This window comes from Enoplosus armatus, chromosome 13 (genome assembly GCF_043641665.1).
Source record: "Enoplosus armatus isolate fEnoArm2 chromosome 13, fEnoArm2.hap1, whole genome shotgun sequence".
Classification (NCBI taxonomy): Eukaryota; Metazoa; Chordata; class Actinopteri; order Centrarchiformes; family Enoplosidae; genus Enoplosus; species Enoplosus armatus.
The window spans coordinates 9,434,420-9,457,485 of NC_092192.1; the positions used below are offsets into that span (position 1 = coordinate 9,434,420).

General features: G+C 39.5%; 1 protein-coding gene across 1 annotated transcript; it reads right to left on the reverse strand.

Annotated features, from left to right (window-relative positions):
* Positions 1 to 1,168: 1,168 nt before the first annotated feature.
* On the reverse strand, positions 1,169 to 22,768 carry lars1b (leucyl-tRNA synthetase 1b). Its single transcript, XM_070917194.1, has 32 exons — positions 22,667 to 22,768; positions 22,202 to 22,323; positions 21,683 to 21,770; positions 21,478 to 21,558; positions 21,200 to 21,337; positions 20,848 to 21,009; positions 20,424 to 20,536; positions 20,032 to 20,095; positions 19,633 to 19,700; positions 19,271 to 19,496; positions 18,865 to 18,952; positions 17,800 to 17,876; positions 17,242 to 17,295; positions 16,965 to 17,105; positions 16,258 to 16,335; positions 15,980 to 16,065; positions 15,608 to 15,673; positions 15,330 to 15,412; positions 13,961 to 14,099; positions 13,219 to 13,431; positions 12,607 to 12,664; positions 12,174 to 12,237; positions 10,670 to 10,853; positions 9,692 to 9,782; positions 9,297 to 9,437; positions 8,436 to 8,576; positions 6,983 to 7,093; positions 6,647 to 6,757; positions 5,356 to 5,460; positions 3,986 to 4,081; positions 3,649 to 3,781; positions 1,169 to 2,319 (listed from the first exon to the last, which is right to left on the reverse strand). The coding sequence occupies exons 1-32, from the start codon at positions 22,670 to 22,672 to the stop codon at positions 2,114 to 2,116; spliced, it is 3,534 nt and encodes a 1,177-aa protein (XP_070773295.1). The 5' UTR covers positions 22,673 to 22,768; the 3' UTR covers positions 1,169 to 2,113.
* Positions 22,769 to 23,066: the final 298 nt, after the last annotated feature.

Consider the following 23,066-nt stretch of genomic DNA (forward strand, 5'->3'; position numbering starts at 1 on the left):
TGTGTGTGTGTGAGGGTAACAGGAAGAGAGAAGCGGGGGGTGCTTTACGTGGTGGAAGGACATGTAGTGAAACTATCATGGTTTTGGAGTTCACACACATGCACATTGGATCTGATACAATGAGTCACATACATTAAAAGTGGACGCTTCTTCACTTGGTTTAGCTCCTTTTCATGATGATGAAAATGTATTACACTGGCATTCAGTCTTAGTAGGCATCACTGAAAGTAGCATCAAAAAGGATTATAATTGTATGCGGTCTTTGGGATAAAAAGCAAATGTAGCTGATTTACATTTGATTATTGTCAGTTGTTTGACTAATATGTAATAATGATCCCTGATGGAAAGTTATTCTCCCAGAAGCCTTTTGAAAAAGAGCATGTATTGAAACTTTGGTAGCGAGCTTAAGTTAAAATGTAGTCATGAACCAAACCATACTGAAACACGAGGCCTCTTGGATTCACCTACTTGCATCTTTTTTTCATGTACCATGTCAGTTATACACTATCAGCTGTACATTCATGTTGAAGAAAAAGCTCGACATTTTGGGAAAAGCTTCTCCTGCCGTAAGGTACTGTTAGATGACTCCTTGACTGATACCGGTTGCCAGGCAACCAGCACAGACTCCAGGAAGTTACGGGTTCCGAGTCCCACCAAGAAATAAGATGGGACATATACGGGTGAAAAAGGGCGGATTTTCATTTTTACACCGATTAAAAAAACGAGATACGTGTTAATTGCTTTGTGCTAAGCTATGTTAGCCGGCTGGTGGTGGTAACTTAGCTTCAAGTTTAACATTCAAATATGAGTCGTATCAATCTTCTCATCTAATACTCAGCAAAAACTGAATAAGTATATTTTCCGAAATGATTTTTTCCTTTATGAGTATCTCAGCCCTAATGATAACAAGGAACAATTTAGTTTTGCTAATATTTTAATATATGTGGTCTACTACTTTGCATTCAAGGTCACCAATCGCCCTCATCAGACTGCTCACTTTGCAAGATTATCGTCACCATCTACACTATAGGGGCAAAGATCCAACAACTTGCCTAAAACCATGACACACTTTGAGATGAGCCTTATTCTTGTGGGGAACAGTCATCTTATTTATGTCCTTAGAAGAAATCAAACAGCATGTGGAGGAGAGGGAGAGAAACAAGGAGGCTGAATATTTCATAGGTTTTATTATTTCTCTGGAAAAGCACAAGTCAGACAAGCACCATCCACGGCTAGAAAATAGGAGAGCTGTCTGACAGGCTGACAGAACATGAGGGAACAATATGCCTCACCATCGATGTAAAAAACAGCACAGCAGACACATTACCATCTATATGAAAAAAAAACAGGCATTCAGGAGGATGCAGGAGCAGTCTCATGATGTAATAACGTAAAATAAGTGGTTGGCCAGCAAAAAAATAGGACATGGTGCTAGATGTTTGTTTTCTGCTTTCAGAAAATTTTATTTAAAAACTTCATTATACAGATAGTTGCTTATTTATTGTGCATATCATACTAAACGGGAAAAAGTGTGTCCCATGGAGAAAAATTACGAGCTTCAACTTTAAACTAACAGACAATGAAAAGACAGAACAGAATACAAATTCCGGTGTTACCCTCCCATACCAAATCCTTCAGGGAAGATTTGGGATATTTTCAAAATTGGAAATGTTTTCATACCATTAAAGAACTTAATTTAAGTGCCAAAGACCTAAAGTCGCCTCAGAATTTGATCAGTGGGTTATTACGACCTTGAACCATCTCTTTTGTGCAGATCAAACCCAGTTTTGAATGTACTGCAACTGTATGTGTTTTTGTGTTTTTAAAGGAAGAGAGAAGAAACCTTTTCAGGTCCCATTAGTTTCAGATATTCCCTTAGGTCGCATTCAGCAGTGAAAAGGTGGAAAAACACTGAGAATCTGTCAAATCTAACACCCTGTGCAGAAGCAAATGGTGCAGTACAGAGACAGAAATGATAAAACATACATACACTTTGAGTCAAAATGACCCATTTCATTGTAACATTTCATGATGCATTTGAACCTTTCACAAATTATTCACTACTGAATGTACCCCTGCGTGCCTGTGTGTGTGTGAAAGAGTGAATGTTACTCTAATGAACCAGATAAACCAAACTGTCCCCGATGTCTACAGTGAGGCCGTTGTCGGCCAGAGTGACTCGCTTCTCCTCCAGATTGATGTTGAACACAGATTTGTTGGAGATGGGCAGTTTGCCCTGTTCCTCGTGTCCCAGGACGGGTACCCGGCGAGGCCCGAGCACGGGGTCCTCGTACCTCATCAACTTCACTCTGGACAGATCTGGTGGAGGGGACGGAGGTAGAGTCAGAGGGGTCAGAGGTGAGGAGAGAGAGAGAGAGACAGATAGACAGAGGAAATACAGAATAAGAAGGAAAGTGGTGGAGGTGAGACATGGGAGGGATGAAATGATGGCAGGGAAAGAGTGCAGAGAGGGATAGAAGGTAAGCAGTGAAAGTGATGAAGGAGATGAGGAGGAAGAGGAAGAAGTTATACATAGAAAAGTGAACAGACTACAGAGCAAATTGGCTCACATATTGAACTTCTCTTTCATAAGCTAATGCATTCATTATTCTGCTTTTATTTTTTAAAATCTGCCAGCATCTTAAAAAATGACAACATTTAAAACATGTATAATTTCCCCCCAGGGATCAATAAAGTATTTCTGATTCTGATTCTAAGGCAATAGAGAGCAGCTGAGATGCGACCACTGTGAGAGGGCAGAGCGCCTGGTGTTATAAACTGAGTGGAATGCTTTCTGAAGTTGCTTATGTAAATATGACAAAGGGTGGCTGGTGTTGGTTGTGCTAACAGCAAACTGGTAGACATATATATATTTTTACCAATATAGAATGGCTTAGATTGTCATCACATAAACCATATAGCTCAGTTTTGAATATAATGATGGTTAAAGCCAAAAGCCAAATGTGGATGAATATTGCACACCATTACAGCATTTATGTTGAGACCTGGTGCCTATCGAAATTGCTTCGTAAGATGGCTTTAAGACAATGGTGGAAGCATTAGATTCATGGTATGCAAGTAGCTAACAGTTAACCACATGCTATTGAAATAAAGCAGAAAAACTACTGTATATAGCATAATACAGATTGTTTTCCTTTACCATACTGATCTAAATTTCAGGACATGCTGCCCAGCTCTAATACGACGTCTACAACTTTTTGTGAGCTGACTAATAAGTAAAAAAGGAAATATTTCACTTTTACTGCATTAGGCAGTTCACATTAACAACACAGAAAAGCATGACTGTTGCGTGACAGAAAAAAAACAATTACAACATTTTCTGGTCATAGTCACAATGGAGCCGATGCCTTCCCATCTACCAATGATGGCAGATGGGAAAGAATGGAAAAGGATGACATGGGACAATTGCCCCAGGCCAGATTCAGCTGTTAGACATCGGTTACGAGCCACCAGATGAATGATCTGCGCACACCCTTATAACAGTTTCAGAAACATTTTCATCTGAACTGAATGACTATTTTCATCCTCTTTAGATTATAACATTCATTTTTGTATACTGACAGGCCCATTTGGGGTTCCTAACCATAGTTTATGGATTCCTGCTGTATATCCATTTATCTTACTAACCTTTGATGAGTCTGTTGACCTTGGCTAGCCTACGGATGATGCTGTCTCTGCTGTCCCCCTGTCGGATGTCAACCTTTGTAGAAAAAAGGCCGTTGGACGGCTGAGGGTTGACCAGGGACACACACACTCCAGGCTAGGGAGACAGAGGCACAACACAAATGCACAAACGCAATTTAATGTTCAATTTTAGTTTACAACAGGGACACACAAACACTCTGCAGAAGGTATGCACACAGTTAAACAAGCACCTACAGAGACAAACACACACTAACAAATATGCAAACACATAAAAACTGTGCTTTGAGAGCAGCCAACACACACTGCCAAAAGCATTTACCTCTGATCTGAAAACACTGAACGGTTTCCCTGGGCAACAGTCCTCCTTCACTTTGTCGTCAGCCTCAGATGCAAACAAGATGTCTATCTGTTCCAACTGCAGATGAGGAACAATGTGGGAAAGAATGATAATCAGCTGATCAGCACACCATCAGATAGTGTGTATTCACACAAACACTTGACTTGTATATAGACATTGTATGTTGTTGGTCATTGTTGCTTTTTATATATATATATTTATATACACACCTTTTTTCCACCTACTTGTATGTACATAATAGTTCTATGTTTATTTTTTATCCATCCTATTTTCTTCAGCTTTCTTGTCCTTGTTTTTAGCTTTCATCTCCCTGTAAATTGTTTCTGGAACTGTGTGTATGTGTACACATACTAGGTCAATAAAGCTATTTCTAATTCTGATTCTGATAAAGGTGTGTTTGGTATGCACACTGGCAAACGCTGGTGTTAAGCAGGCCCCTGCAGTAACATCTGGCTTTACACTAATCTGTCACACATTCCCAATCAGGGGTGGCATTTCAGTTTGAGATTACAAAGAGTAACAGGATTGTAAACTACAAGATACAACAACAAGAAAGAAAAGGTTCAAAATGCCTACAGAAACGTCTCCGCTGACCATCCTTATAAACAGCTGCCTTTCAAGCCTATTGTGTTCCCAAAAGACAGGAGGTGTAGGTGGAGTATCACTTTCAAATCAATTGAACCCCATTCATAGTGTTAGTTTGGGAGGTAAGCAATACATCAGTCCTACATGACAAGGCATATTTCCGTATCATTTTGTCTTTCGTGTGGCAGCTTATTCTTAGCTATGATCTATCATAAACATGGGGATTGGATTCAGGGTATTAGTTTGACGTAGACTGTGTACAATTCCCCTTTTCTTTGGTTAAATCTGTGCTGGTTTCACAAAAGTATATTTGAGACTTGGGTTTTTCACTTTTTGACTCGGCTAAGCTTCTGTGCAGACAAAAGAATTAAAGGCTTTCCTGACTGACAACTGAGCTCAGGATGGTCTCAACTGACTTGCAGAAGAAGTGAAACTTTAAATCAGAGATATGTTTGAGGTAACCAAAATGCTGCAGCTGCATGTTAAAGCTTGACATTTATGAAAAGACAAACAGAACCTAATCAAGTGAAATTGTTCAGTTTATTGCTCACATTTGAGAGGATCCTGGGTTATAAAATACAGCTAAAGAAGATGTTTTTGCTGCTTGGGGTTGTTGTTCAGCCTCAACTAATTTAGTATTACATTGCCAGTTTTGTTTAACTTTGGGCTCACACAAATGTTGACCCCTCAGGTGTGTTTTGGTTGGGACAGACACTAAAATGTCTGATTTTAGGAGTGTTGGATACCTCTAGAGAGTTGGTTAAGTAGACCAAGTTCTCCATCAGAACTGCCCGCTCATCAAACTCCAGCTCCAGATCCAAGACCCTTGGCCCGTTCTTCTCCAGGTTCTCCTACGGAACACAAAGCAGAACCCAAATAATCACAATCAAGCATACAATACTTTCAATTTGCTAAATATTCTAACAAGCCAGCAGAAGAATGGGATGAAATGCAGTATTTCACCCAGCTACTAAAGAAATTAGGCTTTAGTTTATAATTCAGCATTACGCAGAAAGTTCATTGTTATGCTGATGCTGCCACCATGAGATTAAGGGGGAAAAAAGCTTTGTGAACAAAAGAAGCCAAAATAAACCATCAAACAAGGAGAGCAGAGAGAGAAAACAACTTGAAAGCTGAGAGACCAGCTTGAGACAAAACCATGGACGAGCACAAAGCTCATGATGACTATTTATTAGTTTCATTCTGTTTGATCACTGCAGTGAAACAGCAACACCTGAACAAAGCCCTGGGCACCTGGGGGATATGACAACTACAACTTCAATAAGCTTTGGGCTTCTGATCATTTATGAACAACTTTACCTTAAATGCATATATAGCTTAATATAACAGAAATGTAACATCCCGTCATGCCCAGATGTATTTAGTAAATGCTGCCATGAGATCAAAAGAACACCTTAACTAGAAGTGATGCATTTTGCAATGAGATAGGAATTTAATATAATTTGGATGCAAAGCAGTCAAAAGTGTGAAAGATGGGAAATGTGGATATGAAAAAAATGCAATTTTTATGTATATAACAAACAAACATAGTAACAAGCTGAGACAGTCTGTGGAAAGTGTGTTTTGTACTCTTTCAATCAATAAATACATAAAACTCAGACCAAGTGTTCCTGAAATGTCTTTGGAATTTCTGTTTTTTCATATTGGCTACAGTTTTGTCATTGTTCAACACAAAGAGGAATACAAAAAGACCCCAATCTTCCAACAGAACTACCAGGGCAGACTTTAGACCATTCAGAAGCGGAGCTGTGCACAAAAACAAAAGATAAGCCACCTTACGGAAAAGCTGAGTAAACAGCTTCTTAGGCGGTAGACAAACTCAACTCAAACAATGCAGAGAAAGGGAAATCGCAACAAAAGAACTGTGTGGGAAAATATGTAGAATGCTGGCAATAAATTAAACATTTATAATAAAAAAATCACAAGTATACATTGATTTATTGTCCACGTTAGAGGCATAGAAGATGTGCCTTTAAACAGACACACAAACGCTACTACGACTTCCTCCACATTTACCTTGATCATGGCTACAAAAGGCATGACCCTCTTCATGTATTTCTTCAGTTCAGGCAGGGCTCCCAACTCGCTCGCTATCACTTTGTTGTCTGGAAGGGCCCTGTTGTTGCTCTAGACAGACACCAAGAAAAAAAAGACAGCTAAGACAAGCAGACAAATGGGAACAGAGAGATGTGCTGGGTAGCTGATAGAAAACACAGCATAACTTGCATGATCATTTAACACACAGGAGTAAGTATTTCGATGCATCTTTATGCTGTGGACCCCTCTACATTTGCATATAACACATGTAAAAGATTACCGTCGTGCATGAATGTTAGGTTGTGTGTTTCTCACCTTGTAGTGCTTGCCGAGCAGGGATAAGGCACTGTGCTGCCATGGAGGGTAGCTCTTGGCAACATAGATGGTGCAGTGGGAGGGCTTGGCTGGGGGTTTTGAGTCTCCTTTCTGTTTAAGGAAATAAATAAAAGGAGCATTTCATATTCATCTCATTTATCCATATAGTCAGGTACATACGACTTTGATGGTTTTGCTTTTATTCAGTACAGTGACAGCATATATTTCGGGGCTGGCTGGCCTCAATGGGAAGCAAACACTGTGTTTGGATTATTCAAGAAGCAAGCTGTGTGTGTGTGTGTGTGTGTGTGTGTGTGTGTGTGTGTGTGTGTGTGTGAGAGATCTTCTACAATGAAGATGGGAATCTGTGAACTTATTTTATGTGACAGCTGTCAAGTCAACTCTAGTTCTGTACTGTACTGTGTGCGTGCCTGTTCGAGTATTTCCACAAATGAGCCTTGATGTGACAGTATAGTACCACTATAAATTACACATTATGATAAAGCTGCTTAATACGACATATTTTGCAAAGAAAAAACATTTTATCTTTACAGTGTCATTCAACCTTTACTGTCACAATGTTCTTGCAGAAAAGTTTCATAACTCCAATTTTGGTGTCATGTCACTTGGACTGAAGGTGCACATTGCATAATGTTGGTGAAGGAAGTTTTAAGTCCACAGGTCGCAGAAAGAACTTTATTATGACACTATGATACTACTGAAAAACAATCATCATTTGACTTTTATTTGTTAAATCAAATTAAATATAGACTTGTATATGCAGGTCAAAAAATGAACAAGTGTGTTACATTCATTCAAGTTTAGATTTTGCCTTTTTTCAGTCAAAATCTAAAGTCACAGTCCTGCCTTCATAGTTTTGCACATTGACAAAATCATGATGTGTCTTGTAAAACTATGGTCACATGACCTTTGATGTCAGTAACAACATGTTTTATCCTCTCTCTTTTTACCTAGCAAAGAACAAAAACTTGTTTCTCTAAACAGCAAATATGTTATTCAACAACGCTTGAGTTTTAGTTTTTCATAAACCTAAATAGATTCAATAAGTGATTTGAAATTCAGATACGATAAACAGATTGTATACTGCATTCAGAAACGATAAATTGCTATTGAATGCCAACTCTACTTTCAGCATGCCGCCTGATGTTTTTAAGCTTCTTATTGTGCTGTTTTTATTATTTTCTGCCTCATTGTTCTCCCCATCAAACAATCATGAAACTCTTAAAAGACCACCTGAGGGAGAAAAGACTCTGAAACGACGCTGCCTCCGATTTAATTACCACACTTAGTGCACTTCGAGAAAAGTGTTTGATTTCATAAAAGCTATTTAAACTAAAGCAATCAATTCTGAAATCAATATTCATTTTCACAATTACTTAAAAAAGCCATTACAGCAGTGAAGCATGTGAAACAACACAGGTACATTTCTTACTTTGTTCTTGGGGGGCTGCATGTACGCTTTGAGTCTCAGCCGGAGGTCGTGTGCTGTCTCCATCAGGTACTGAGAGGAACGGATCAGAATCTCATCAACTGGACCCGCCACAGGCCACGATGCCTTCCTCAGAGAACCGGTCTATCGGGGGAGGTGGGGGGGTGGATAAGGGAAGGGGAAAGACTGTTGTTAATGCATTTTGGTATCAAAAAGTGTTTTGTGTGGAGAATGAAAAAACAAGTTTGAGGTCTACAGGAGCTTTAGAATCCTATTAACTACACAGCCAGAGGTCACAGCACCTTCACAACAAAACCAGAATACGTGTTAGAATCCCAGAGTGATGCGTGTACCTCCGTGTCCACCGAGTGCCTCTTAGCTCTTTAGCTAGCGGTGCCGAACACATGATTGGAGTTGTGGGGCCTCTGTTGTTGCTAAGCGACAACTGAAAAAACCCATCTCCAGCGTAGCAGCACTCTTTCAAATTCATAAATTCAAGTGTTAAAAATATTCTCGGCTCTCTGTGCTGTTGGGAGCGTGCAACAGTGTGTGCATTCCTTTCATACTGATGAGAAGAAGAAGCCCATAGTGCGAAGACAGGCTCCTGGTGGACATGTACACCAGAAGAGGGAATATGTGTGTGTTAGCAGCCATTTCACACAAGTAAACTGCAGACCTACATGTTTCTTAGCTTGTTGATCGCAGCTGTATTCATGGATGTACATGAACACAGGACGTTTAAATGTTTCTTTCATACTGAACTCGAAAGACAGAAAGGACGAGAAGATGAAAGTCTCATTTGAACTCACAGTCAGAACGCTGAACATGAAACCACATCATGATGCCAGACATTTAGTTTCTTACCTTGCCCAGCAGACCCCAGGTGTATTCACAAAGGTGTGGGCAGATGGGGGCCAGCAGCAGAGTTTGTCTCTCTATGAACTGGAAAACAAGGTCTCTGTGCATGCCCTCGATAGCCAGCTCACGATATTTATCTTTGGCTGCCTGCACACACACATAAACACAGTTTAAAGGTTTAAAAAGGTCATTGTCATCGTGGTTATTATGTGATCACACCATCTTCAATCCAGTGAATTCACTGCACGCTCAGGATGAGATCTGAATCCTCAGTCACATTATGCTCGATCTACAGTTTAGCCCGTCACTGCAGTATCCATAATATCATCTTGTCATGCATCATGCTTAGGGAGGATGAAAAACATGCTTGTCTCTAGAGCATAAAAGGACATTTTATTTACCTGGAACTCAAAGAAGCCACTCTTCAGAGCCTCCTTGTACATCATCCTGTCATAGTGCTGCTCTGTCTTCAAGATGCCTGCATTCATCTCGCTAGACAGGACACACAAAAGCCTTTCAATCAGTCTGCAAAGTCAGTTCACCATTCACTTCAGTACTGATAAACACAGAGTCAAATAGGTCTTCCGAGGGAACCGTCAAAAGGACCGGCTTACTTCTAGTTGCCTGATTTCATTTTTAGATTTTTTTGCCAACTGGCCACAGTATAATATTTTCACTTAAAAAAAAAATCTAAAAAAAAATCAATTCACCTAAGCTCACAAAATCACACTGCAGTGCAACGTGAAGAGAAATAGAGTCACTTTAATGTAAGGTACTTTACGACCTTGTAAGTACAGTGATGTATCTAAACATCAAGCACAATATCAATATTATATTTCTGCTCGATATTGACTGGAGCTAAAATGATTTGTTGACCCATTGAGTAGTTGACTGAAAATGAATCAACAATTTAAAAAATAGATTAATCTCCTAATCAATTATTTTAATTTTTAATTCGAAACATTTGTAGGTGTCAGCTTCACCAATATGAGCATTGGCAGCATTTCATCTCATTCCACTAATAAATAAACAGTATTCAGACTTTTTTTTGGACACTTTATAGACTCAACAATTGATCGATTGATAAAAAAAGAAATGAATATAAAATAATATTATTTCAAGCCAAAACTTTTTTTTCATTGTTCATTAATTCAAGTACCTATCCATGGTTCTCATGTCTATTCCTTCATTCATTAAATGTCAAAGACCCTGTTGTTCAAGGATGCTGAGTTGAAGATGTAATTCAACTCTGTGTTCTCCGTCTCCATGATCTTAAAACCCATGTATATGGCCTTGCTTAGTGTGATAATTTATGGGAGCCATAGATCTTGGTACCTGTCAACCCATACCAACCCCTCTTTAAGAATTCCTGCATCTACCTGGCAAAGACCCGATCATTGAAAGTGTCAGCAGGTCCTGTCCTCAGGTTGTTCTGGTTGGCAATCATCTCTTTCACCCACTCCACCCAGGTGTAGAGGCGCAGGATGCCAGCGTCAGCCATGGTCTCTACAAAGTTGGCGTCCTCCACTGTGTCCCCGGCATCGGCTAGAGCCAGACGCATACCTGAGGGAGGAAATGAAGAGGTGTTAAAACAACAGGGAGTACAGGGACCAACAGAACAGGTGCTATATAACGTGTTTCAAGTTGATTTGTAGTTAATGTATCAGAGCAAAAGCTTCGCATGGCCAACGCCTCCATTCTCACCATTGCCGTAATTTTCTCAAAATTGAATATCCAACTTTATGGATCCCATTAATCATATGGTGCACAGAACACTGAACATAGCACTTCTATTCTCTTCTGCAAAATACTTGGAAAATTCCAGTCTGAGAAAACTTCAAATACCCAGCAGACATCACTCCAAGACTTAGACAGGAAGTCAACTTAATACGTCTATGTGCTGTCAGACCATGAAGTTCTTTATTCCCACGGCAGGAGAGCTTCTAGAGACACAACAGACACACCTATCTATTATTCAGCTTGTTCCGAACAAAAAAAACAAAAAAAACAGTGGGTAGAAATAACAACCAAAAAAACAAAAAGGGTAGCTTGTCTAATCCCCACATATACTGCAGGACAGGTTTAATCTATGGTCCTACCAGGTATAGATGAAAAAAATCAGATAACAATAGCTAGAAAACACAAACATATGGAGATGAACAACATAAGACAAATTCTCCAAAATGGGTTATCATTATCAATTATGCCAAACAGGACCCCCCCAAACATACTAAGGCTTTTGTTTTAAATTTCATGTTCAAAAAAAGTCTCATTCTCATTCAGATCCTCACAGATCCTCAGTAAAAATCTCGTCTTCCTCTCATGTTCTAATAAATATTTCATTTAAAGTCTATATTTTTCTTCTTTCCTCTGCATCCTGGAGGAGGTACTGCCTTTCTGGACTGATGATCACGCAAATACGAGACAATTCATGATTGATTGGAACATTTCTATGGCAATATTATCATAAAGCTGTTGAATATACAATGCCTTATTGGTTACACTTTGATTAAAGCAAGCAAGTTATAAAGAAACTCATTATTTAATGTGCAGTATAAAAGATGTGAGATATATATATATATATATATATATAATAGCTCATAGCAGCTAATATCAGCACCTCAGCTATCTTATGAAGATGGGGCGTTTTCTAATTATCTTCACCACGGGATAAAAGATGCTCATAGTATAATCAAGTGTAATGGCCCGTGCACTATGAAAGCACACTGTAATCTGTTCTAGACATATACCTGATGTGTTTTTCTCCCATGTTTCAATGAAATGTGACAGAGATATTGAAAGCAAATCACGAGAGAGGAGAAGAGTAAAAAGATAAGAAACGGCACACAGAAGGGAGATAAATCAAGAAGAAACTGAGTGTACCGTCTGCTGAGAACTTGTCAATGGCTTGGGTAAGAGTGAGGAAGTTTCCAGTTGATTTGGACATCTAGTGAATAGAGAAACAGATGTTAGCAGCCAGAGTCTTTAAAGCACGCCCACCCACACAAGTTCCTGACAAAGCATAGTGGTATAAAACCATCGAGTCATAGTCTGTCTGTGTTTGCAGTGCAAATCAACTGCATACACAGTAATTAAAATTCTCAACGGCATCAAACTCGTTAATTACTGGAACATAAGAAGAGTATTTTTTAAATTCAAAAGGTTTGCTGCAAAATGTACAAATGTTAATATTGTTACTGTCAGTAGTCAAACAACCCAAACCTTTTCTCCTGGGATTATAACCCTAGTAACAAATTTAGAGATAAACACTAATATATGCCGAAATAATATTTCCCGCCATTAATATTTGACGCACCTTTTCAGAGTTGAGGAGAAGATGTCCATTGGCTCGCACAGCTTGAGGCCACTTCCCACTGTGAACAAGAGAGAATGTTCTTGTTAGTGTCATCTTCATCATCATCATCATAAATGAAATCAAGTTAACCCTAATCCAAGGTTGCTGCTCACTTTTTAAAATCAGATATAATACTTTGTAAGACCTTTTCAATCTAATACCCTTTCCACAGTAGAGCAAATGCACATTAGAGCTAGGCGGTTTAAAATCATTACCATGATATTAATAAGGACACTTTTCCATTATTGATATGCATCTCCACATAACAAACATATGCACTGCATATAAATGAATTTTAAAAAAAGTGGTTAATGAAATGAACTATACTATACCAGTGTTATGCTTTCTCCTCACACAAGTAAAACAAAGTAATGTAATCGTCTTTTAATTACAATTTACTTGGAATCATTAATTTGAAGACCTGGAGTTTGTAAAACAATGACACAATATGGTCATACATATCATCATGATGCGATTCAACCGAAAACTGATACACAGAAATATTGAACTAGAACATTTTGCATTTCCTGAAGCAGATGCATGAGCACTGGTCAATCAAGTGGCCAAACTCACTTGTCTTTGGGCCACATAGCCACATGGTTGTACAGGTAGTAAGACAGGTGGTTGGGCACCAGGTCTTTGCCAGACACGCGGACATCCACAGGATACCAGTACTCAAACTCCCTCCTCAGCCTCTGTAGATGCTCTTTAGGGATGCCTGTCTTGGGGAAAGGAGACGTCTTAAAGAAGATAAAGTCCCACACCTCTCTGGTCATCTGCTCCGGTCTGTGGGGGAAAAAAAAAGAAAAAAGACCAGCATGGTCAAGGGTAGAGCGAGGGATGTTTTGGGTTGAAGCAAGGTGAAAAGAAGTATACTTGTGTGTCACTTCTCTTTGCCCCTTTATCTTTGTGCTGGGGAAGAGATTTGAGGATACTTAAATCAACATTTATCTATGAATTGATTTTTTTTAAAAACTGTTTCTGAAAGGCAGCATTTGTCATTGAGAAGGTTTTATTTATTCAATTTATTTCATGGATGAATACCGGGAAACAAATTGACTTAAAAAAAAAAAAAAAAAGTCTGAAAAGCAACACCTGTCATTTGAAATGATTAAATTTAGTTATTAAATCAGAGACTTTTCTCCCTCAGGTGAACCACGTCTACGGTTGTTTGAAGGCAGAAAGAGAAAGACGAGAGAAGGAGAGGCAGCAAAAAAAATGAGGCAGAGTGAATCAGTTGGGGCTTAATTCTTGTTTATTCAAGTGTGCAGGAGTGTGTGTGTGTTGTGTGTATGCGTGTGCATTGCGTCCATACTTGATTCCCAGTGGTGAGGCTCCCTGTCCGTTGAGCACACCTCCCTGGAGGAGGTGGGCTACAGTGTAGTAAGCCATGTAGATGGTGGAGTCCGATAGTGACTCAATCAGCCACTGCTCGTCCCAAGGCAGTCGCGTTCCTATGGTAACCAGGAGGCGTGCGCACACGTACACACGTAGCCACAAATCCAGAGAAACACACAACAATGGGAGAGAAAGAGACCCAACATTATGAAGAGAGACAATTGCTGTCTCCTCTGTGCTGACACAATCTTTTGTTGCATTTGCCATCTTGTCAAGCTGGTTAAATTCTGGTGCCAAGAAAAACACTAACACAAGTCCCGGGCTTTATTGTGTAATCCTTGGCAAACAAGCTGAGATGTAAAACTTTATTGCCAAATAAACTAAACTAAACTCAACCAAACCACAAGTGGCTAACCTGCTGCTTAGACAGACACCAGCTTAGTCTTTCATTCACTGAGAAAACGTTATGAAAGATAAACTACTCAATCAGCCTTAAATGCACTGAGCTCATGTCTTGTGTGTTTCCAGTGAATGTCTATTGAGATCTTTCACCAGCTTTCGATGGTTAAAAACACAAAATGAATGCAAGCTTGAGCAGTAATTAATTTTCACAAGCAGTAGCTACATAAATATGAGATCTGAGCAACATTAATTATGAACTGTTGATATAATCAAATAAAAAAAGAAATGCGCCTACACTTGCAGACCACATTTTCATTTGAATTTGAAAATTAGTAAAATAAAACAGAACACATAATTCAGTTACAACATTTCTCTTTCTTCTTAAATCTCAAGAGATGTTAGTAGTTTTACAGTCTGCCTACAGCACATAGGCTTCAGAATTTACATATCTTCTCATTACACGAAAATATTTTTTGCTTCTACAAGGGAGACAGAAGTGAAAGGATTCTGCTCAATCTGCACCTATCCGGAAAAAACTTTGTGCTTCATGTTCTGAAAATGTGTGGGGAGATTTCTACAGTAGGAGTCTACGACAGGCCTGGACTGTTCTGCACTGGCCTGTACTGTATGCCAGCTGGCCTTCAGTCTGCATCTATTCCTGTATGAACAGAGAGGCAGACTGTTGCTAGGTGCTTTATGTACAGTCCTCTGTCTCCATCTATAGACCAAAAACATCCATCATACACTAGTTAAAACATCTTTAAGCCCTGTTCATCTTTGGCAGGGTGGTACATTTAATCTCAATACAAGAAACAATATTACTTTTGAAAAGGTGCAGTATTGATTGCAGCAGCAAAGTTGTTTATGTCACCCACATTAACAGTTAGTGTAGTCCTGACACAATCATTCGCTCACACACACACACGCAAACCATAGAGGCTCACCAAGTCCGTAGGTACGAGAGCAGGCATGCTCCTGAAGCCAGGCCAAAGTTGCCTCAAAGTTTCTCCTCGTCTCGTCACAAAATCTGTTGTGCAAAAGAGAGCATATCAAAGGAAGTAGATTGCAGCTCTATCTTTTTAGACCTTGGCATGATAGTTACAGGGAATAAAGTAATTGTATCTATTTTAGATTTTCTAGACCCTCACAGGAACTCCCACAAACACTGCACAACACAAAACATGACAGGGAAGGGAATTCAGTACGAGGGTCAGTGTCTTACGTCTCCAAAGGCTTGAGGGCTTCATTGGCCTGCTGCTTCCACTCTGCATCCCCATAGTCCAAATACCTGAAAGACACATATAACATTAGCATCCAAATGGCATGAGACATTCTACGCTTGAAAATACAGACCATCTCCAATTATCTTGGCCATATTTTGTTGTTTTGTTACCAGCATGAACCTATTTAACAAAAAAAAGCTTCCTCACAAGAAATAAATGATAAAATATTCACTTCTGTTCCCTTATATTTAACACTAGCATGCAGCTTCAGACCCATTTTGGGCGAATCATTTCTTCCTATTTCTAATGAACACACTTTAGGTTTTATAGCATGACAAGATTCTTGTGGTTAGAATTCACGTGGCACTCACCACTGGTCACAGAGAGCCACCACACACTCATCAGCTGAACGTGACATGACCTGTTTTTCTGGCTCCATGTAGATCATGGCCTCGCCCTGTGATCGATTAGTACACAGCCAACATCATTACAGGTGAATATAGATCAAACATCTATCATACATGGCATATTATGATACTCTGTAGCAGTGCGTAGACATAAAAAACACCAAACACAATCCAGGATGAAGTCAGAAGTTGTTCCACTTCAAAGACCTTTTTTTTTGCATTAGAAATAAAGATAGTCTTACCCTCTCAACCATCATCTTCTGGATGGGTTTTTTCACATCCTGGACCTTCTGCCCCTTGTAGCCATCAACCAGCATGATCTGCGACAGGAATTCATTCACAGAAACATTTCATTCATGCTGATGCATTTTCTTTCACAATTCTGGCAGTTCTGTCAACAAGAAGTGGGCCACGTCTCTGCAGTGAATTCTCCAATCACAAATTATCATAAGCTACTCAGTGGGAGGACACGTACTGTACACATCTGAAATGTGCTCTGCTTGATGTGCTGCTGCATGGCCCCTTGCGGACTGTGCCTACATCTAAGTACTTATTTGTGTCAAATTTACAATCTGCTGACCGAGAAGGACGTTGAATTTGTCCATTTTAATGTGAGTAATTGTCGTAATGTTGTGACAGGAAAAAACAAGGTCTTGGCAAAAAAAAACAAAACCCTGCGTCTCTGTGTGTGTCATGTTGTACAAATTCATGTTCTAATGCATGTTTTTTTAGTAGTAGACAGGCAACACGCAGCCAAAAGCCAGTTAATTAATAATTTAGTCTACAATTTAGAATAATTTAGCTTTAAGGTGTGAATCACTTGGTTTGTGTCTGGGAAATCAAATCATACAAGCTTCAAACCTAAAGTTAAACCCACAGAGGGTTTGCACAGGGCTTGCATTTTGTTGACCTGTGTAGCTCTTACTCATTAACCGCTAAGTAGACTCACCCCTTCATAAAATCCCTTCAGGTAGACCTTCTCCTTGGCCTCAGCCAGCTTCTCCTTGTCATTCTGGCTCTGGATCTTCAGCTCATCACACACCAGAGGAGCAGATAGGCTCCCGTAGCCTGGTATCTCTATGATAGGGACCTGATGTATGCACGCACATTAAGGCTGTATTTAGCAAGTCAAACTGAATATGTTTTCACATACGTCCTTTTTACTAGAATAGGTGGGCTCAATGCAACTGGACTGAAATCAAACTGACTTTAGCAGATCAGCTTACCGGCTCAAAGGGCAACACCATCTTGTCCTCAATTCCATACTTCTCCCGTAGAGCCTTTTGGAAATGCAAACATTAAGAGCGACATTAATAATAATAATAATAATAATAATGCATTTTATTGAGAGAGATCTTTTCAGGGTAGTCAAAGGCACTTTACATTAGTCAAAATGGTCATAAAAATCAACATACTAAAACATAAACCACACAACATTAATCACACATTACAAGCAGTTCTGAAAAGGTGAGTTTTGATTAGTGATTTGAACATGGACAGGTCGGTGCAGTCCCATAAATTGCTACATGTAGTGCATGCTTAAACATGGATGTGACATGGATGTAAAAAGGTCATGTTTCTTCCTGAAGAACCGGGGGTTTAGTCCACCTGAACTTAAGCAAATAACACAGCAATCTAATTTAAGAGCAAAATCTGTTAAAACATTTCAAAAATGCATTTGAAGCTTCAGAAGGAAACTGTTTTCTGTGTTTCCCTGAATCATTTGAGCTATAAAGGCTCCCTGACTGGCAGCATATTAGAAATGTAAAGTTCTGTAACCTCACCTGTTTTTTCTTGATGTCTCTGAGAGCAGCGATGTCATCAGGAGCATCAGAAGGTACACTGGTAACGACCCCCGTACCTGAGGGAAATGTAGACAAGGCAAAAGATAAAACAGATAAAATGCATCTATGCAAATCAGGTAGTATGTTTCTCAGTGTAATTTATATTATACACATTCAAAGCTATTAAACGCCCATTTCCACCACATTTCTTCAACCGCCGAGCAGCTACACTGGAGCAACGAACTGAAGAGGGGAAGAACAAATAAACATGATCTGGAAAATGATAAATGTTCCAGGTCATCCCAGATTCACCCTTACTCATTGCTTTCCATAACCCTTAAAATGAGAATGCCACACTGGGCACGAGAGCTTTCTTCTTTGTATTGAACAACACACAAACAACTTAGTCATCAACAGGACAAATGAAAACAAACAGACAAACTACATCCTTCGAGCACCACAGAGCAGAAAAATAGATAGCACTGACTTTTAACAGAAGAGAGGCACTCTGAGTAAAATTAGATCCATTTTATATGTTTACAAAAGTTCTCCCTCAGGGCAAAAAAAGCAGCCATTACTTCCATCCTTTGACAACAAAGTGTAGCACTTCCTAAATTCTATGGTGACCTTGGCCTGCTATTTTGAGACTCCCCAGTATTTTTCCATAAGCTCCTCCAAGAATATCTAAGACAAACAGGAATAAGGGACAACGCTCAGTGCAGATTTTCTGCAGAAAGTAATACCTAAAGCAACAAGAGCTGGAATATATTATCTTTATTTGAAACACAGACAGATATAAATACATCATGGCTTCTATTGAACTATTCGCCACCTGTCAGATACATTTCACTGGAGTTCAAGCACACAAAAAAGAGAGAGAGAGTAAGGTGCCACCACTCAAGGGTATTCTGATTGCTGTGAGCAATGCTGGCAAAAAAGCCTTTCAAAACCTACGACGCTTCAACCAATGTGACAAATTTCTACCTTGGAAAAAAATAAAACAACATAACCTCACTGAATAAACTTTTCTTTTCTCGCTTTTTTTCCTAAGTTCTTGACTCGTACCTTTGTCCTCCTTGATGGTGAGCATGGGCAGAGCATAGATGATCTTATAGGAGGTCAGAGGAGCACTCAGGGCACAGCCAAGGATATCCTAGAAAGAGACAAGAATGGTGTGGAGCAGAAGTAATACATTTAAAAGAATCAGTTTTGCAGCTTGCTTGTGCCATAGCCATGAAACCTTGTCCGTCCAACTGTCTTTACTCTGCTAATTTGCCTGAAGGAGCAAACATTCAAACATCTTAAAGTCTTCAATGATATTACAGCATGTGTTCATCATCTATAAATGCTTGACTGTTTTTAAATCCTATTCGATAATAGTGTCTGCCTTATGAATTAAATAAAAGCCAATTGAATGAAATGAATTAGAATTTATTTGCCGCTGGAAGCAAGAAAGACACAAAGTTAGTACCTGTCCCAGTATTTCCATGATCACGGGCACCACTCCATTCTCTTTGGTAAAGCCCTGGTAAGACATGTTCCTGGCAGACCTACTGGTGCAGATGAAGATGTCTCCACTGGTCGTCTCAAAGGCGACATACTTCATGTCGGGCCTCACCCAGCAGTTGGTCTGACCGAACATGGTCTCTGGTCTCAGAGTGGCAGCCACCAGGAAGATGTTTTTGCCTTTCATGCCGCTGCGTGGAGAACAGCATTAGCACTTTACTTCTGCCTCAAATTAAGAAATAGTATTAATGTTTTCATCAAGATGAGAATTATACTTAAGTGCATGTAAACCATGTCTGTTGTTACCTGCTATAAAAGACTTTGGACTTGAATTTTGCTGTGTACGGTTCAACCATTTTCATCTTGATGAGAGTGTACTCCTGAGGTCCAACTCCCTGCAGGTGTAGAAAAATGTTAGTTGGAAGAAAAGGAACAAAATACCGCTCTCAAGTCACCTCAATTCAAAGGCAGACACAGTGAAATGATATTGAATTGTTTTTCCTGATATTGTAAGATTTTGTGGTAACGTCAGTAAAACGAAACATTTGCAAAATTCAATATGGGGAACTCTCTTCGTCCCCAGTAAACTGAAGGAATAGGCAAAAATGGTAAAATCACTACTGATCCCATGGTCAAGTGATTTGAATGTGATAATATATAATCACTTATAATTATATATAATTTCTCACAACTAATACATTATTTCATTGAGTCAACTAAGTGTACCTCTCCTGTCTGCCTGTCATGGTCCATGCACGGCTGTCCATCCCTGGGGGAGTAGATGGTATACCTGCAGAGGCAGCGGGGACAGTCACATTATTTACTGAAAGAACAGACAATGTCACGACAACATCATATTAAACTGTATGAGAATAAAAGGCAAACTTTAACGTCAACTATCTACCAATTTTAAATATCCACTTTGCTTTTACCCCATGGAAAGACATGGCATTGGCACAGGACATCGTTTTAGCAAGACAGTTCAACTGATCATGATAGCAACAAAGATAAAGTTAGATAAAGCACTTCCTACTTTCCTTACTGTTCCCTGTATCACTGCAAGGACAGTGCTACAGAACAAGTAAAACAGTTATTAAGAAACCTCTAAACCACCTCACCTTTTGCCAAACTTGATCTTTTTTCTCTCCTTCAGTGTGACGAACTGCCACCTGACAAAGGAATCATAAAAGGGGTTCACATCTGTGGTGATGAATGAACGCCTCCAGTCCACCTGTGAAGAGATAACATGACACCAGGATTTAGGCACAACCGACTAAAATGAATAACCTGATTTAATTATCCTCAGGGCCAACAAATTCTGGTGAATTCAAGGAATCAAACAAAAAGATAACTATGGGCATGTCACTCCTTAACACATATGTTTAGATAATTTAGCACGTTTACATTGCAAAGAGATACAATAGCTAATTGCACTTCAAAAAAATGTAAATTAAAGCATAGATTTACTTGTCATATTTCATTGCATAAAGGGTCATAGGTACAAAAATTAAGGCAGAGAGTTACATTACTACAATTAGTCACCTTCACTCCCATCTGTTTGAGGTCTTTGACGGCCAGAGGAGGGAAGTACTCCAGCCAATGTTCAGCACTGGCAAACCTGGCAATCTCTTGGTCATTCAGGCCCAAAGACTTCATAATGTCCCACTGGAAAGTGGCAGATCCGGATTTGGCCACTGCTTTACTCTAACAAAAAAAAAAAAAAAGAGAGAGAGATGCAAAATAATGTAAATTGAAACACCTCTTTTGAATGCTGAATCAAAAGAAAACTTGGAATAATGAACACTTGCTGTTAATGACAAAAAGATTCACTAAATTCAGTATTTTTTCATCCCTGTGTGGAAAATTCCATCAATCTGGACCCTCAGATCCCAACCTTCTTGCCCTTTGCTTTGTCCTTGATGATGATTTCATCACATGTCATTGGCTTCTCCTTCTCTTCTTCCTCCTCGTCTGGAAATTGTGGAGGGTTTCCATACAGCTCCATCTCTCTCTTCAGCTTGTCTGCACAGGCCTGGCAGATAAAATATGGTCGTAATTACTAAATGTTGATAAAGTAGAATATCAGTAAACATGCAGTACTGGTTAAATTAATACCACTTTTCACTTTTTGTCTTTAAAATTGTGCAGGGAAGTTAAGAAAAGTTAACTAACTTTGATTGGCATTCCTGTGCAGTGCAGCCCGAACGGGAAGAGGCATTTCTTTCCTTTGAGAGACTGATAACCAACAGCAAACTGCAATAAAAAAGTTGGACAGCAGCATAAGTTGGATATATGCATCTCAGGTATCTGTCATGAGTGCAGACAGATGAAGTTAATTTATTTCTCAGTCTCTGTCTGGTTTTACATGAAAACTTACCTCACACTTTGACAAGCTGAACGTGTGGCCAAGGTGCAATCGGCCGTTCATGTAAGGGTAGGGGAAGGTGACAAAGTACTTGTTTTTGCTGGGAGGAAAAAAATAAAATCAATCAAAATGTGTGTTTGAGACCAAAAGTATTTCATATCTGGTATTGTTTTCCGGGTAAAGTGCTGTGAACTAAGAAATAACATGGGGCAACCATTAGTGTCAAAGGCTCACCATGAGTGTGTTAGCTGCACCACACGTCTTAAACTCAGAGCTTCACCCACACTTGCATGGCATCACATACCTACTACAATACCTATTAAGAACAATGGGTGCTCGTAGTTGCATCAGGAAGAGATCAGTTGAAGGAAGTACACCTGCAGAAACTGGTCTAACACTCCTGAGTATGGCAATCCATGAGAATTGCTTACTTCACAGATGGTCTTACAACTGCACATTGAACTATTCCTGGGTCAACTGTGTGAAAGAGAGTAAAACATAGGGTCTTTCTTCATCATAGCCGATACTCACTTTGTGCTTTCCCCAACTGTTGTCGGTGCATCCTGCTCAAAAGCCCTCTCCTTCTCCCATTTCTCCTGGATCTCTAGCTCAATCTTTCTCAAAAAGTCCAACTTTGCTGTTCCCTTCCGCTCCTAGAATACAATGACGAGCAAGATGTTAGTTCATTAGAGAAAAGACAATGCAGTGACAGCTTCAAGTGAGGTGAATACAAATTATTTTATTACAAAAAATACCAGATAGAATAGAATAGAATAGAAAATAATATAAATACTGTTTAACAAGAAAACAGCTGTAATCTCTGGTCCTGCTGAGTCAGATTTATTTCAAGTCTATTTCTGCAGCTGTCTCGACAACTAGCTTATGCTAGCTAACTTAGCTAATAGCTACAGTAAATTAATGTGATATAACGTATCCACTGCCTCTACACCAGCATTGACTATTCTAAACAGCAGGTAAATAGAGCCGTGGACCTACCGTCATGTTGACCCAAGTTACGAGCTATTTACTATTCTAGTGTTTAGATAGAAGAAACAGTAGAAGTAGTTTCCAGTTTGACAAGGGAGACCCACGCCACCGGTGCCTGGCTGATGACACCCACAATCTGCTTCTCGCATGGGTTTCTGGGAAATGTAGTCCGTATAACTTTTCAGCCGTCGTATCGTTTGCTATCATACGAACTGCGATCTTGATTCATTCAGTAATTATTTGATTAAATTGACATATTTATTTTAATACACAACTGTAGGCCCGCTGATATGCATTTAATGAATCGCGGATGAATAAGAGCACGGTATTGTTATAACGTCCGTCGTCCGGCCTGCGTTACGACAACTCGACTTGTGTTGCCATGCCGTAAAACACTTTGTCCGACCTG